At 43.3% G+C, this 13,653-nt stretch overlaps 1 protein-coding gene across 5 annotated transcripts in view; it reads right to left on the minus strand.

Moving 5' to 3' along the window:
• Positions 1–2,575: 2,575 nt before the first annotated feature.
• LOC137791961 (sodium/potassium/calcium exchanger 2-like) overlaps positions 2,576–13,653 on the minus strand; it is a 38,690-nt gene continuing 27,612 nt past the window's right edge. For all 5 annotated transcript variants that reach the window (XM_068587185.1, XM_068587187.1, XM_068587182.1 and 2 more), the window contains 6 exons: positions 13,448–13,546; positions 12,107–12,189; positions 7,604–7,738; positions 7,374–7,463; positions 6,821–6,987; positions 2,576–6,229 (listed from right to left, as the gene is read on the minus strand). In XM_068587185.1, coding sequence (XP_068443286.1) covers positions 5,980–6,229; positions 6,821–6,987; positions 7,374–7,463; positions 7,604–7,738; positions 12,107–12,189; positions 13,448–13,546 — 824 coding nt within the window. In that variant the 3' untranslated portion in view covers positions 2,576–5,979. The remainder of the gene's footprint in view (positions 6,230–6,820; positions 6,988–7,373; positions 7,464–7,603; positions 7,739–12,106; positions 12,190–13,447; positions 13,547–13,653) is intronic.

Raw genomic sequence — 13,653 nt, forward strand, 5'->3', positions numbered from 1 at the left:
AGGTACAGGGAAGCGGTATCTGGGTTTAACGTAAAAACATCCTGGAGTACCTGAAAGAATGAAACACACTTCTGAGGAAAGATTAGAGATGTTTGGAGACTTTGGAAAGTCCGCAAAGAGAGACAGCCAACGAATTATGTGGTTATGAAGACGCCGTTGACCGTGAAGGAGCGCTCCACATTTCAAAATTGAAACAGGCCAAGCTATGAGGTTCATGTCCAAGTTGAGTTCTCAGGAAAGGGGATTTCTGTGTCTCCCTCTGAACTGTTACCACAAATAAAACAAACAATGCTCTGACATGCTTTCCACCATGAACAGTTTCTTAACCTTTTCTTGAGTAAGCTCATGCATGTCTTTTCACGTTCAGAAAACCGCATGTAGTCTCACCCACATTAAACTTCTTCTTCTGGCTTTGAATTGTCAAATCCCCCTTTGTTTTATCAACCCGATATTCACCCAGCATATGTGACGTGTGATGGGACGCACTGGTTTCAACGTCATCCCGCAGGGACCCTGTGAGGGTTTTAATTAGAGCTTCTCTTGAGTGACCGTGTGCCTGAAGTCGGCCTCCAGGCTCAGGCTCTATGTTAGTGGACATTGAGAAAGTTCTCCTGTTTCATCTCGGCCCCCTTTGTCCAGAGTCAATAATATGACTGATGAACAGCGGTGAGGAACTGTTTATTGTTGGTCCACACAGAGCGTATCCTGACTCATGGTTCAGGTTTCCACGCATCCTCCACGATGTTGGAATGCACTTGTAACAGATACAATCTCACAACTGGAATCACAACCGGAAACTGGAAGGGCTTGATATTCATGGGGGTGTACACTATGTGACACAATTCTAGGGAAAGATAACAGAGGTATCAGGAAGGGTTGCGTCATTACCGTTTCAAAATTGACAAGTCGGGGTTTGAACACACGAGGGCGCCCTAATCCACAACTCGTCTTCATACAGACAGGAAGGCACCACAAGAGAAGAAATGCGAATCATTGCCCTTGTACAAATGTCCTTGTTTGCAGTGCTGATAGCTGCTTGAGATCGTCATTGAGTCTTTGCCGCCATTCAAACATTTGATGCTGTAAATCCTGTTTCCTCATTGCACGCCTCTCAGGGTAAGCGTGGTTATACTTTGAAGTATTCTTACAACGGGCGACAACAGACGAAGCTTGCAGGTTTACAAACAATGGGGTGCATTCGCTTGGCATCTGCAGGAAGGCTTTAGAGTCTTTCTAATGGATAATTCAGAGTACTCTACATAAGAATTGTGTCGGCCAGGTGTGCATACTCACACATTTTTGCATGACTTTAGAAAGATGCTCAAAATCATCCAAATTGACTCGCAGGTGTATGTGCTATAGGAATGAATCGTTTCAGTTCATGTGCATGAACAATGCACTATATACCATTAAATGCTGCATGAAAATGAACACTTCAAATATTTAGTACTTAGGGGACGCAGTAGACACAGGTTAAAAAAAGACTTGACGCAGCAAAGGCATACATTCTTTTTACTTTTACCCTGTCGTTTAGGTAAGCTCCCTAAAGCACCAATCCAACAATTCCCATAATGTAACTCCTTTACTGTCTTTCATTAGTCCCCACTGCCTCCTAAATACGCACTTATTTCAAATATAAAATCCTAACTCTCAAGACCGTATGGAGATAACCCTGACGACATCATTAAATTGATTTTTTTTAACTTCATAAAGCACCCTCCAGAGACTCAGAAGCCATTATGCAACTGTTTTCACAGCTCGAGTAGTAATAATCATGACGAGTAGACTGCATTTAATTTGGAAAATATGTGGAGTGCCCTTTTAATTCAAATAAATAAGTAAAAGCCTTAAAGGAAGCCTCACAACCAACTGGTTTCCAGTTCAACCACACATCGTTTACCACTACTATGCACCTTAAAACTTAATGAGATGCGAGCGCAAAAGCTGCCCATAAGACTTTAAAGATGAAGTTTTGACCTGTTACATATAAATGAACATCCATTACATTAAAGCCTATTCCACACGAGCTCCCACGATGCTGATTAAGCCGATACATCATCTTCAGGGCGAGCGCTCTGTGTTTTCACAGCAGTAAACTGGAGTTGTGGTGTGAGGTTTCTGTGGCGACTTCTGCGTTGACCAGCCAGAGCTAAAGGGGGCAGCAAGGGGAGATAGACAGAACAGCTTTTCTTAAATGAACTCCTAAATTAAACATCATTTAAGCAGTTCACTTTTAAAATAATAATGTCCTGTGATCCGTGCTTCTCCACTGCCCCGTCCCTTTAGGAGACGATTTGCGAGTCCTGTATTTTATTAACTCCAATGGGAGATTTTGACCAATTCGTCGACCCCTTTGTTACCAATGTAAGGGCCCATTTTTCAAAAGCCACATATCTTCCAACCACCTTCGTTAAACAATACCAATGCTAAATATACAGCTGTTAGCTGTGTAAATAAGACTATCTATTGTTTGCAAAAGCAATGTAAATACATTATGCAAATATGAACCAACATGCTTTCATTCATCGTTCTCAACACGACCACCACAGGAAATTTAACGGTATGGCTGTAACTAATATACTTATGAACATATGAATAAAAGGAGGAGTTACATTTTTTGCTGACACCTCCAGTATGTGTTATAAAATAAAGCACTACTGACTAATGTAAAACCAGCAAAAACGTTGTTGCATATTTGAATTATCTTTATTTGTTTTATTATATACTTTGTGTTTTTACATAAAGAGACATATTTCTTTTACACATATAGATTATATGGTTAATTTGTATCTGTATATATGTACACCTTAAATAAATCTTACATTAACACCAAGAAAATGAAAACATTTACAGTGCAAGAATGTTGAATAGGAGGTCAACTTTACCCTGCAATTCAATCAATGCCAAGCTCACATGCTAAACCGGTTTGCCTTTGGATTTTTCTTTTTTTTTCTTCTTCCTTTCTCCTTTCATGGTCTCACATAAAAACACCGTGGGAAGTTTGGAGAAGGAAACAAAAAGTGTTGTGTCTTGACAGGAGGGGTTTTCGCAATGGCGTGCAGGTAACTTACAGGATGCACATGTGAGCGTGGTGGGAGCAAATGAACTCCTGACCCATTAAAGCCAGAACACTTTGGGAGCTACGCGTCTTATCTTTACCGAGTCAGACGAGATGACACGGTACAAATTAACGGTTAGCTTAAGTTAGCTTGGCCTGCGCTTAAAAAAAATTGACGTTTTTTACACTTTCCTTTTTGAATGGAAACAAGATTATCGTGTTTGCACATTGTCTTCTCATCTAACTTTCGGCACAAAAGCAAAGAAGTGCGTTTCCCAAAATGTCTCACTCTTCTTTACAAGAGATGCCAGTGTGTGTGGGCGCTCCGAGGGAAGAGTTTAATGGCAAATGTGTGCAGGAGAATTTCACAAAGTACATGAGTCATCGTAAAGGCCTGAAATTGTCTTTTTGAATTTTGAGTTCAGGAACTGTCGAAGGAGCTGTACTGTGACGAGGGCACGCAGAGCAGTTTAACATATGAGTTTGGTTGATGCGGGGATCATAGTCTATTACCTTTATCTTTGACAGCAAATGTCAGAAAATATAGTTTCAGCATCACAGAGTCTGACTGTTTAACTCGAGGAAGCAATCGGGTATTTAAAACCCACCTTTTCTTCCCACAACCTGAACAGACATGTTTACAGTGTAAATATGCTAATGAGATGTTGAGGAGTCTAAAAATAAATGCTTTTGAGTTGTCCTTTTTTATACTATCGGGCCTCCAGCATATCACTGACCTTTTCCATTACAAAAAAAAAAAAAAAGAAAAGAAATATAATACATGTGTGAACCATTTTGTTCTTGCAAAAACAGAAATGTATATTTACAAAGTATAACCAATAAGTTCTTGGTGTTTCTTTCTGAATGGATGCATAAAAGTGAACATATATAGTTGGTCTAAGCTCAGCTGTACAGTCAGTGGGTAACCAGCCCAAATTCCTCGCATGCATTTTTCCTCACACATTCAGAGAATCTATTTACCGTATTTTACAGTTACTACGCTGCTGTACAGAGGCTGTGTTGAGGTAAAGCGGGTGTTTCTGGCCAGCTCTAACAGGATGGGGGGCAGTTTCGGGAGAAATGGTCGCCCAACTTTCTTCTTGTGGGGTGTTGGACCACGTCGAGCAGGAAGGACAGCGAGGGACAGATGGGGTGGGGGAGGGGGACGGTGTTGCAGTTCTCAATGACGACACACACCGTATATTGCTGTTAAATTTGTGATTTCCACATTGTATGTAGCTTAAGGAGAGATTGTGATTATGATTTCTATTTTCAGTATAAAACACACATTTGGTGTTTTCTTTCTGTTTTGTTTGCAATTAGTTGCAAAATACTGGTGGTATAACCTCTATTCATAGATAAATATAGGGAATGGTCATTGTGTGATGACTTTAAATGCAGATTGCACACATGCACACAAAAGCACCTTGGATTAGAAAAGAAATTGCACAAGTTTGAGAGATATCATTGACCGTACATGTTGACACTTTCTACATAGAGACTGAGCACTGGTTTGCATTAAGGAGTTATGAAACATGTTGGAAAAAGTATACATTTTGGTATACAACTTCTTAAATGTTGATTGTTATTATTGACCTCTGAGTGTCTATTTTTACATGCAGTTGACTCCTTGGAACTACTACCCCAGGAGTTTGACTAGCCGGTGAGTTGAGCCCAGTTCTACTGTGAACAAAGCACTACACATTGACTAATCTAAATCAACCATTACACTTAAACACTGTTAAGTTCTTTTTTCAAATGTATTATTTTGACATTGACTTCGTTACGGAACGTTAATGAGCCTAAAGTACTCATGCCTTTTTTTTTTTTTTTTTTCAACCAGTGAAATATATTGAAGGCTAGCATATATTATGAGACTACACTTCAAATTAGGCCTTTTTTTTTCTTGCCTTTGTCAGTCTGAAAAGTGTGACGTGTGAAGCATGAAACGTTCTGTACAATCAGAACGTGTGTTCAGTGGCAAAAGAACAAAAAGAGAATAAAAATGGTTGAGATGGCTCTACATTACCTAATACTGCTACAGTACATCTAATGCTACTTGTTATATTTCATGAAAATTAATCAAAAAGTCCTCTGAAAAGACATTCAGTGGTGACGAATGACATCCGGCAGGGGGAGAGGGGACGCTTAAACTCTTCATTCAGGCTGAGCACATGATGAACTTGCAAATAAGAAATGACAACGGAGAAGTTTGTCTGCCCAGCAAGAATGTGCCATCCCTTGTTGCTCGGGTGCAAAGCCCACAGGAGTCTTTTCGCTCAATACCATCAGTCGGGAAACACATTTCATCCACACAGTCTGCAACTTCCTCATCCACAAACTCCTATTCACTCTTGGGGACAGCTTCTCAGTCTGTTGAAGAATGTGTGTGTGTGTGTGTGTGTGTTCAAATATGCTCACAATTTCAGCTCAGCCACTGCATTTAACAGGAGGAGTTATATACAGCGCATCTCTTGTTCTTCTCCCCAAAGTTCACAGGTCATTCTCCTCAACCTCCCAGGCGTGGTGTCGATTCCAGCTCATCTAGTGACACTAAATGGCATGCATAATGCTTCTATATTTGGCTTGTACACCCATAACCTCCCTCCCCCTCGCCTGCCAAGTAAATAATACTAATAAATATAAATCCACTCATGTTAGGCCTACGCTAAACCAACCAAGCCAAAGTATTGTTCCCTTGTTGGTTTGTCCCCTCCCCACCACTCCTCCTGAAATTATCAGTAGATTCCATATTTTTTCATATTTGTTACATTATTCTCCTCCTTAAGCTTCTTTTGTTCCTGGGGTAAAGGATCACACGGGTCAGCTAAGAGCGATGGCAGACAAGAAGGATGGTGGTGGTGGCGGCGGCGGCGGCGGCGGTGGTGACGAGGGGGAGGAAGTGGGTCCTCGAAGCGTCCTCAGATGGACACGGGACAGTTGATGACCTTGTCCTCCAGCATGACGCTGACCACCAGGAAGACGAAATACAGCATGAACATGATGAAGCCGAGCAGCTTGCTCATGCGCCACTTGCAGGCGGCGATGGAGATGATGACGAAGAGGAGCATGATGAAGAGGAGCACGATGGCACAGAAGAGGCCGTTGGAGCTGACTGGCACCGGCTGCAGGCCGTTGATGAAGGACCACATGAGCCAGGGGAACGGCAGGCTGCGAAAACACAAATATACTTCATGTATTTAAACTCCACCACGACTCGTCTTTCATACATTTTATTACACATTGTCTGGGATCAAACCAAGAATATGAAGGCAAAATGTTTTTCAGACAATTTCTTTCCGGACAAGACTTTTGCATGCCAATATCAGTGTGCTCACACCCAGCAGAGCATAACACAATGTGCACATAGATAATATGACACGACACAGTGTGACAACAATAAATCTGTAAAGTGCAACTTGGCAGCAGCTGAAAAGGTGTTTTTTTTTTTTTTTTTGCTGACGTATAGTTTCTCCTCTCACCTTGCTGCAGTGATGTGAGCAGCAGCATACATAGCATACATAAGCATAGGTGCATCAACACAAGGTGTTGTGTTACTCTCAGAAGACATTTCTTCAAGAAAATTGCTTCTATGTTTCCAATTGTGTGTACAGTTGACATTAACAGGAGAATGTAAAGACTAATCACACATGCATTGTGTCATGTGATGCAACAGAGGCAACATAACTCCCAGTCATATTATGCTCATACTGAATAATAGGGATTTAAACACAACACCGTGCACATGGTCAGATGGCGTACCCAACGGTAATGTCGAAGATGTTGGAGCCTACGGAGCTGGATACTGCCATGTCACCCAGCCCCCTGCGTGCCACAATGACACTGGTGATGAGGTCAGGGATGGAGGTTCCAGCTGCTAATATAGTCAGGCCCATAATCTCCTCTGTAATCCCAATGGTCTGTCCAACCTGGAAAAAAAAGAAGAAAAAAAAAGGAAACTAAGCTTTGGGAAAAATAAAACCTAATCTTTTGTTCTAGCTATTTTTAATTTCCTCGTGATGCTTGGGAGCTGATGGAAGGTGACAAAAAAACACTGACAATCTCTTTGTTTTGAAGAAGACAGCTGTGATTATTAAGAAGTGGGTGGATTATAGAATATGGTTTCATTTTAAATGTCAAGGATGGGAACTGGAGACAAAAGATGACTGCATCTTGCCTTTGTTTTTTGACAAGGATTATGCTTATGTTAGGATTTTACAATGTTCTGGGCCTGCTGTCGTGATCACGTGACGCCCACTTCATTTTTGCAATGTCATTTCTGAGGGAGCGTGCAAGTCTTTTGGCAACTGTGTACCTGGTGAGCCCACCACACCATTAGGTAGGAGAAGACGGCAATCCAGGAGATGGCACCCAGGAAGGTGACGGGGAAGAATTTCTTTGATGCCTGAAAGGCAAAAGAAGAAAAGAGAGAGGATAGGGAATTTAGCATCAAACACACAAATAAGGACTCCACACTTATCCCTCCAAAACCGATGGCGTTCTTGTGTGACATGCTTTGCGAAAGGAGAGCGCAGTCGCACACACCGTCTTCCTGACGTCAGGCAGCGTAATCCACAGGGGGAGGACGATGGGTATGATTAAGAGGTAGGTGAGGCGCTTGCGGTTGGACTCGGGCCAGGACAGGCTCAGAGGCTGGTCGTCCTCCTCCTCATCCTCAGCCTGAAACGAGACACCGTGGAACAGAAAGAGGGGGAGGAGATATAGATTACAACACATCCACCAGAACGGGTAATACCTCATACAACATGTACCATATGGGGTTCAGATACCATAATATTAGGCTAATAGCACATTGAGTTGTCATGCTTTGTTCATTTTTCTAAAAGGATCTAGTGGTGAAAAAATCATTATAATCCAAGTGTCTCTTTTACAGTAGCGTGACAATTTGTCTCATCGGGATCCACCTCTTCGTTGCAACTATCCAGAGAGGCTGGCAGGCAGCACTCTAGCAACACTAGCACTTTAAGAGGGAAAAGACAACACAGAGGTCTGCAGATATTAATGGCCGGACCTGGAAGTGCATGTGCTTTTGCTCCGCGGTGACCTTAAGACAGAGGAGTGTGATGACTGTGATTTGGGAGATTGCACCGAGCCTGAAGGGCTCAGCCTCTCCAGTCATCAGGGGCTCGTCACTGCTGACTGCTGATGCCGGCTGCAGCGCAGACCCCCAGGGTCTGATTGGACCTGCCGCTGGAATGCCAAGTGAGCCAAAGACTGTCACCTCTCTGCATATCAGCATCAAATATCACTGTTTGAAGATGACACACTGAGGCCCTGGCGAGAAAGACAGCTCAATCATCTTTTCCATCCGCGGCTTTTGCGCGGACCGCTGCAAAAAGCAGACTCCCAGGCGAACAGGTGCTTGTAAACTTTAGCGGTACAACAACAGGGCCATCTGAGAGTGGAAACATGTCTTGGGTCCCTTTGTTTCCAATTATACGGGATGCTCCGGGGCCGTGGGGAGCTGCAGAGAACAGGTCCGCACATGCAGATCCGAGCAGAACACACTGATGACCGAGAACTTGTCTCCTGCCCTTTTGAGAGTGATGGTGTAGAAAAGAAAGAAGAAGAAAAAAAAGAAAACAGGCAACAAAAGGATTGCGAAAAGATATCGCCTGGGCCGAAAAGCACACGACAGGGCAGATGTTGACAACAGATGTTGCTCAGTAAATAATACTTTTCTCAGGGCAATCATTCAAGTCTTAATCACATGAGTGAATCATGCCCAGAAAGTGAATCAGAAATGTTTGAAGATGACTACTAAACATGAATCATATGGAGCTTATCCTGCTTTGACAGCTACTGCTGTTGAGTATTGCCTGGTAACCTTGGTAATCAGAGCTGCCAAACAAAAGGCGGCGCTTGCATCACTTATGCGCCGCATTCTGATTGCTCCTCGTCTCCATATCCAGATGGCTGCATTGTTGTCTGGTAAAAGGCCTAAAACCTGAGGCTTCGGTATGATCAATTCTGAACCAAAGTCACTGCTTTTTTGGAGAGATGTGAAGATACCGGAGGTTTCCATCGCTGTTACTGTGTGTTCACGGCAGCTGCTTCATATGTACAAGCAGGACGCGTCACATTCTACTGCGGTTGGCCCCGCAGCTCTTTCATGGACACGTTGCTTTCATGCAGGTGACCGCTTCTGGCTGACACTGCAGTCTGCGAGTCCGTCATTTGTATATATTTATACTTTACTTGCTTTCTCTGCTAAAGCCCCCCCCGTAGAGATGGTGCTCCCTTCACTGGGTTGGCTCCCAAATGCCAGACCCTCGGGGGCCTTTCCTGCCCCGTGGTGGCTCAGTTGGCAACACTGCAAACTCTGAGCTTAAAGGCACTGACTTTTACCAGGCACCACAGAGCTGCGAAGGGGGGGGCGTGACATTTGCTTTTTTTTTTTTTTCTTCTTCTTCTTCCCCCGGGGGAGGCGTGTGCGCTGGCACCTGGCGTGTTGCAAGAAAGCTACAAGAGTTGAAATGGTCACAAAAAGAGTAAGCACATAAGCACAGCTGCAAAAAAAGGCTGCGCAGTGATGCGTCTGCATTACTTGCTTGATCCGACGTTTAGCGTCATGGAATGGACGTAGCGCAGCCATCGAGCTGAAATGACTTTTTTTCTTTTACACCTGTCCAATACTCATTCTGAATATGTTTATGGTAATCATACAGCACAGGGGAAATCTGACAAGCCCCAAAAACTCATTTCTTTTTGTAGTTTCCTCCCATGGATGATTCTTTTTTTTTGTCTTTATCGGTGTACTTCTGTAACATCTGCTGTGGTGTGAATATCGGCATCTGCTGCTATATGGATTTTTTTTTCTCATATTATTTAACAAAAAGGAAAGCGAACAGATATTTAAATCTGATGATACTTCCTCCCTGAAACCCATGATACAAAATGTTATTTTTTTTTAGAGGTGGGGTGAGTCACACATTCCCATTGGTTATGGTTTTCTTTACTTTCCCAGTATGTTATGATGTGATTACAGGAGCGTTACGCTCTCATACAGACTCAATGTGTGTGCTGAAAGTACAAACTCTGAATATCATTTTAAAGAAAGACAATTTGCTGTGAATCATGCCCTGAATGTGCTCATCATTCATCTTTATAAGAAAAAAGCCTAAAAAGTAGAATCAGATGAATGCATACTGTCTATATATGCCCTTTGCAATAAAGCTTTCATGAAAATATAAACCCTTTCATTTCTGCTGTTTAGGGGAAACATTGCAATATCTGATCATTTCACAGCTTTCAAAAGGTTTTATCGAGAAAAAAAGAGAATCAGGAAATTGTTCTAGAAGTCTGCTGCAGATTTGAATTTGACCCTAACTATGCCCTCATTCCCCAATCTTGGTTTCCAAGGCATCCGGGAGGAATTGAACAATTAGTATGACGAAGCCTCTGGCGGCATGGGGAGGTATGAGCTGTCTCCAGCTACTTCCTGGATGACACGGACAGGTGCGCCGTGGGACAGGCCTCTACAAATAGCAGCATGTGGGACTTAAGCATGCCAACGAGTGCCCACTTCTCACAAATCCAGTGAATTGCCACCTGAAATGTTCCATAATCAAATATCAGGCCAATATTGTTAGCTTCAGGGGGAGTGATGACAGTTTGATCTGCAAAGGCTATTATTAACCCAAGATATCAATCTGAGAACAACTTGGTGCGGTGGAATAGATCGATATGCACATGGTCATGTTGCAGATCAGGGCTCATCTTAAGCAGTCTATTTTAAGAGCTTCCTATATGCTTCCACATCAGTCTGTATTTATAGATACTGCTTATTGCCTTGGAGGATTGCTGCATGTCAATGTGCTACAGTATACATTTTTTATGCAGAAATGCGTAGCTACTGGTCACGTGACAGTTTTAGAACTCCTTGCAATAGAAGGTCTGTTATAAAAGCAACAGACTGAATGATATAGTGGTGTAGCAGCTGAACTGGTCAACTGCATCGGATGAATCCAAAGAACGGCCGAAGAAATTAGTTTTGGACCTTGGGGAACAAGAATTGTATGCCAATGCAGTTTGCATTAAATCTGTCCAAAATACCATCCCTTATAATTGTATCCCATTCGACATAACACGCATATTCTTGAGTTATGGCAAAAATAATTGTTTTGTGAGGTCAGAGTGACCGTTCACCACCAAATTCTAATCAGTAAATTTCTTTCGAAAAATTCCCTCCGGGCATTTCTAAGATACCGTGTTGACGAGATTGGACCGGATGGACAACCCGAAACATAATGCCCCTGGCCGCTGTCGCTGGGGCACACAAATATTTGAAAATGTGAGTGTGTAGAAAAAACAATTATGTTGGAGAAAGTTATTTATCTGAACCTAGAGAATACAGCCCCCGAAACCAAGTTGAAACCCGTTTTTACATTTCATGGAAGCAGGTTTCAGTCTTGGGGTTACTCTTGGTCAATGAAACGACTGAGAGTCCAGCAGGATGACCGACACGTCTCCTCTGCGTGCCTCCTTCTCAGTGGACGACTTTGAATAGCTGCCCTTTTACCCCGGGACCGTCTGCTCGCCTGGCGGGTCGCTGCGTCCCACCATCATCGCTCATGCCGGCACAACTGCTGCAGGTGCCATTCGGAGGCTCTTTGTGCCGGGCCGCGTGTCAAAGAGTGTGTGTGTGTGTGTGTGTGTGTGTGTTCATTTCGCACACCCAGCGGCGGGGAGCAGCAGGTGAGTGAGGAGTGTGATTACAGAACTCAGTGGGACGAGGCGGGTCTTTGGCAGGTCTGGCTGAAGATGGAGGGACTCGCCCGAGTGCACGCTGGGAAATTATCAGCAGTACTGACCTGTGCCATAGTCAATGCATCCTTCACATCGATCACACTGAAGGTGGAACACGGACATAGTTGAGAGGCAAAAAATAATCGCAAATGTCTCCCCAGCAATAAAAGCGGTGCCTCGGTTTCGCTGCCATTTTATAGCATGACGTCATTAGTTAGTGTGCGCGTGTGGGGGAAATAACTGAGTTTGGTGCAGTTTATTTCTGCTGTCGTCGCTCACCGTCTCCCCCTCCTGACCGGCCGTTCCGTTCATGGGTGGTGTCACTTCCACTTCCACGCTGGAGCTGTTGGGAAGGTTCTTATCTGTGGGAATTTAAAGAATAATTCAAGTGAGAAGCATGCAGAGGAACTACGGCTGGCAGTTAGCTGTTGTTGCAGTGTCTAGTGGTACACCCACCACTTAGTTTCATACTTCTACCCCTCCATACTTTTTGTTCCATGATATTTATTTGAGCGCTTTTGCTACTTCAATGAGCAGGAACCAGTCAATCTTTGTCCCCCACATCTTTCTGTGTCTCTACAAGCGAGTGCTTGTCTGCGGCTGTCACTACCATCCGTCTCCCTCATCGTTTCCTGGTGGCTGATAGGACTCCATTTCATATGAAGCCAGACTTACTTAACAGCCCTTATTAAAATACAAAGAGCCCGAAAGCCATGTAATCAGATGATAACACTATAATTGCGGTGTAAATTTGCTTTAATCCAAGTGTGGTTGTGACACAATTAGAAAGCTTCTCCGAGAGATAATGCTACTTGATTCCACTGTCGTCCAACACATGACATCAGTCCCTGGCGTCGATGTCGTGATAGCACAGATATAAAGATGGGACACGGATCTACGCACTAAACTACACTAACAGTAAATCTTCTACGACAGACACCAATATAAGATATGCGAGGCTCAGAAAGTAAAGTATGCTGTGATGCTACCAGTCATGCTTTTTGATTAAGATGGTAATATGTTAATGTGGCACTGTTAGCATAATTTGCCTTGTTGATAAACATCTATGCCTCGCTTTGATTCTGCTGCTCTGACTACACTGTGGCCATGAAAGGCCATCCTCTTGCCTCCTGTTTATCCTTTGGTCCGATGCTCTTTGAAGTGAAAAACCCCCCCCCAGATAAATTACACTTGGCAGTGACTGTGATTGATTTAAATACTGCTTGAAGACAACACTTGCAATCAATTTGGCAGTTTTTGATAATGTCATGCTTGTTTAACATCGGATGTGACGCTCATTAACTATTTCACTGGGCCTTCCTAATGACTAATAAGGAATATTAAACCGAATAATGCCTATTCATGAAGCAAACAGCAAAAGGAGTCTTTGGGAATAATCTGTGAATATCGAGGGAAAGGAATAGTTTGACATTTTTGGAAATGTCCTTGTTTTCTTTTCCTGGCCTCTTGACACAGCCAAGCTGTTTTCCCTGTTTCCAGTCTTTAGACTAAGCTAAGCTAAGCTGACCAGCTGCCCAACCTTCCCATCTGACACTGTGAACATATGCTTTCACCCAAAACATCAAACTATTGCTTTCGGAAGATCAAACATCACTTTACCTGAACGGCTTGCAACTCCATTGGCCTTCTCACTGTCCTCCACTTGGCATTTCTTTTTAGCGATCTTATGGAGGATGGATGCCTTCTCTCGAAATTTCCCTGCAACAGAATCGCCACAGTGGTTAAACATGGAGCAGAGAGCTGCGTGGACTTCAAGGCCTCTCGTCCTCTTCCCAGTGGGAGCTCCTCCGTTGTCACCTTTGACC

This window comes from Clinocottus analis, unplaced genomic scaffold (assembly GCF_023055335.1).
Source record: "Clinocottus analis isolate CAN_PGR_092001 unplaced genomic scaffold, fCliAna1.0.p SCAF_21, whole genome shotgun sequence".
Taxonomy (NCBI): domain Eukaryota; kingdom Metazoa; phylum Chordata; class Actinopteri; order Perciformes; family Cottidae; genus Clinocottus; species Clinocottus analis.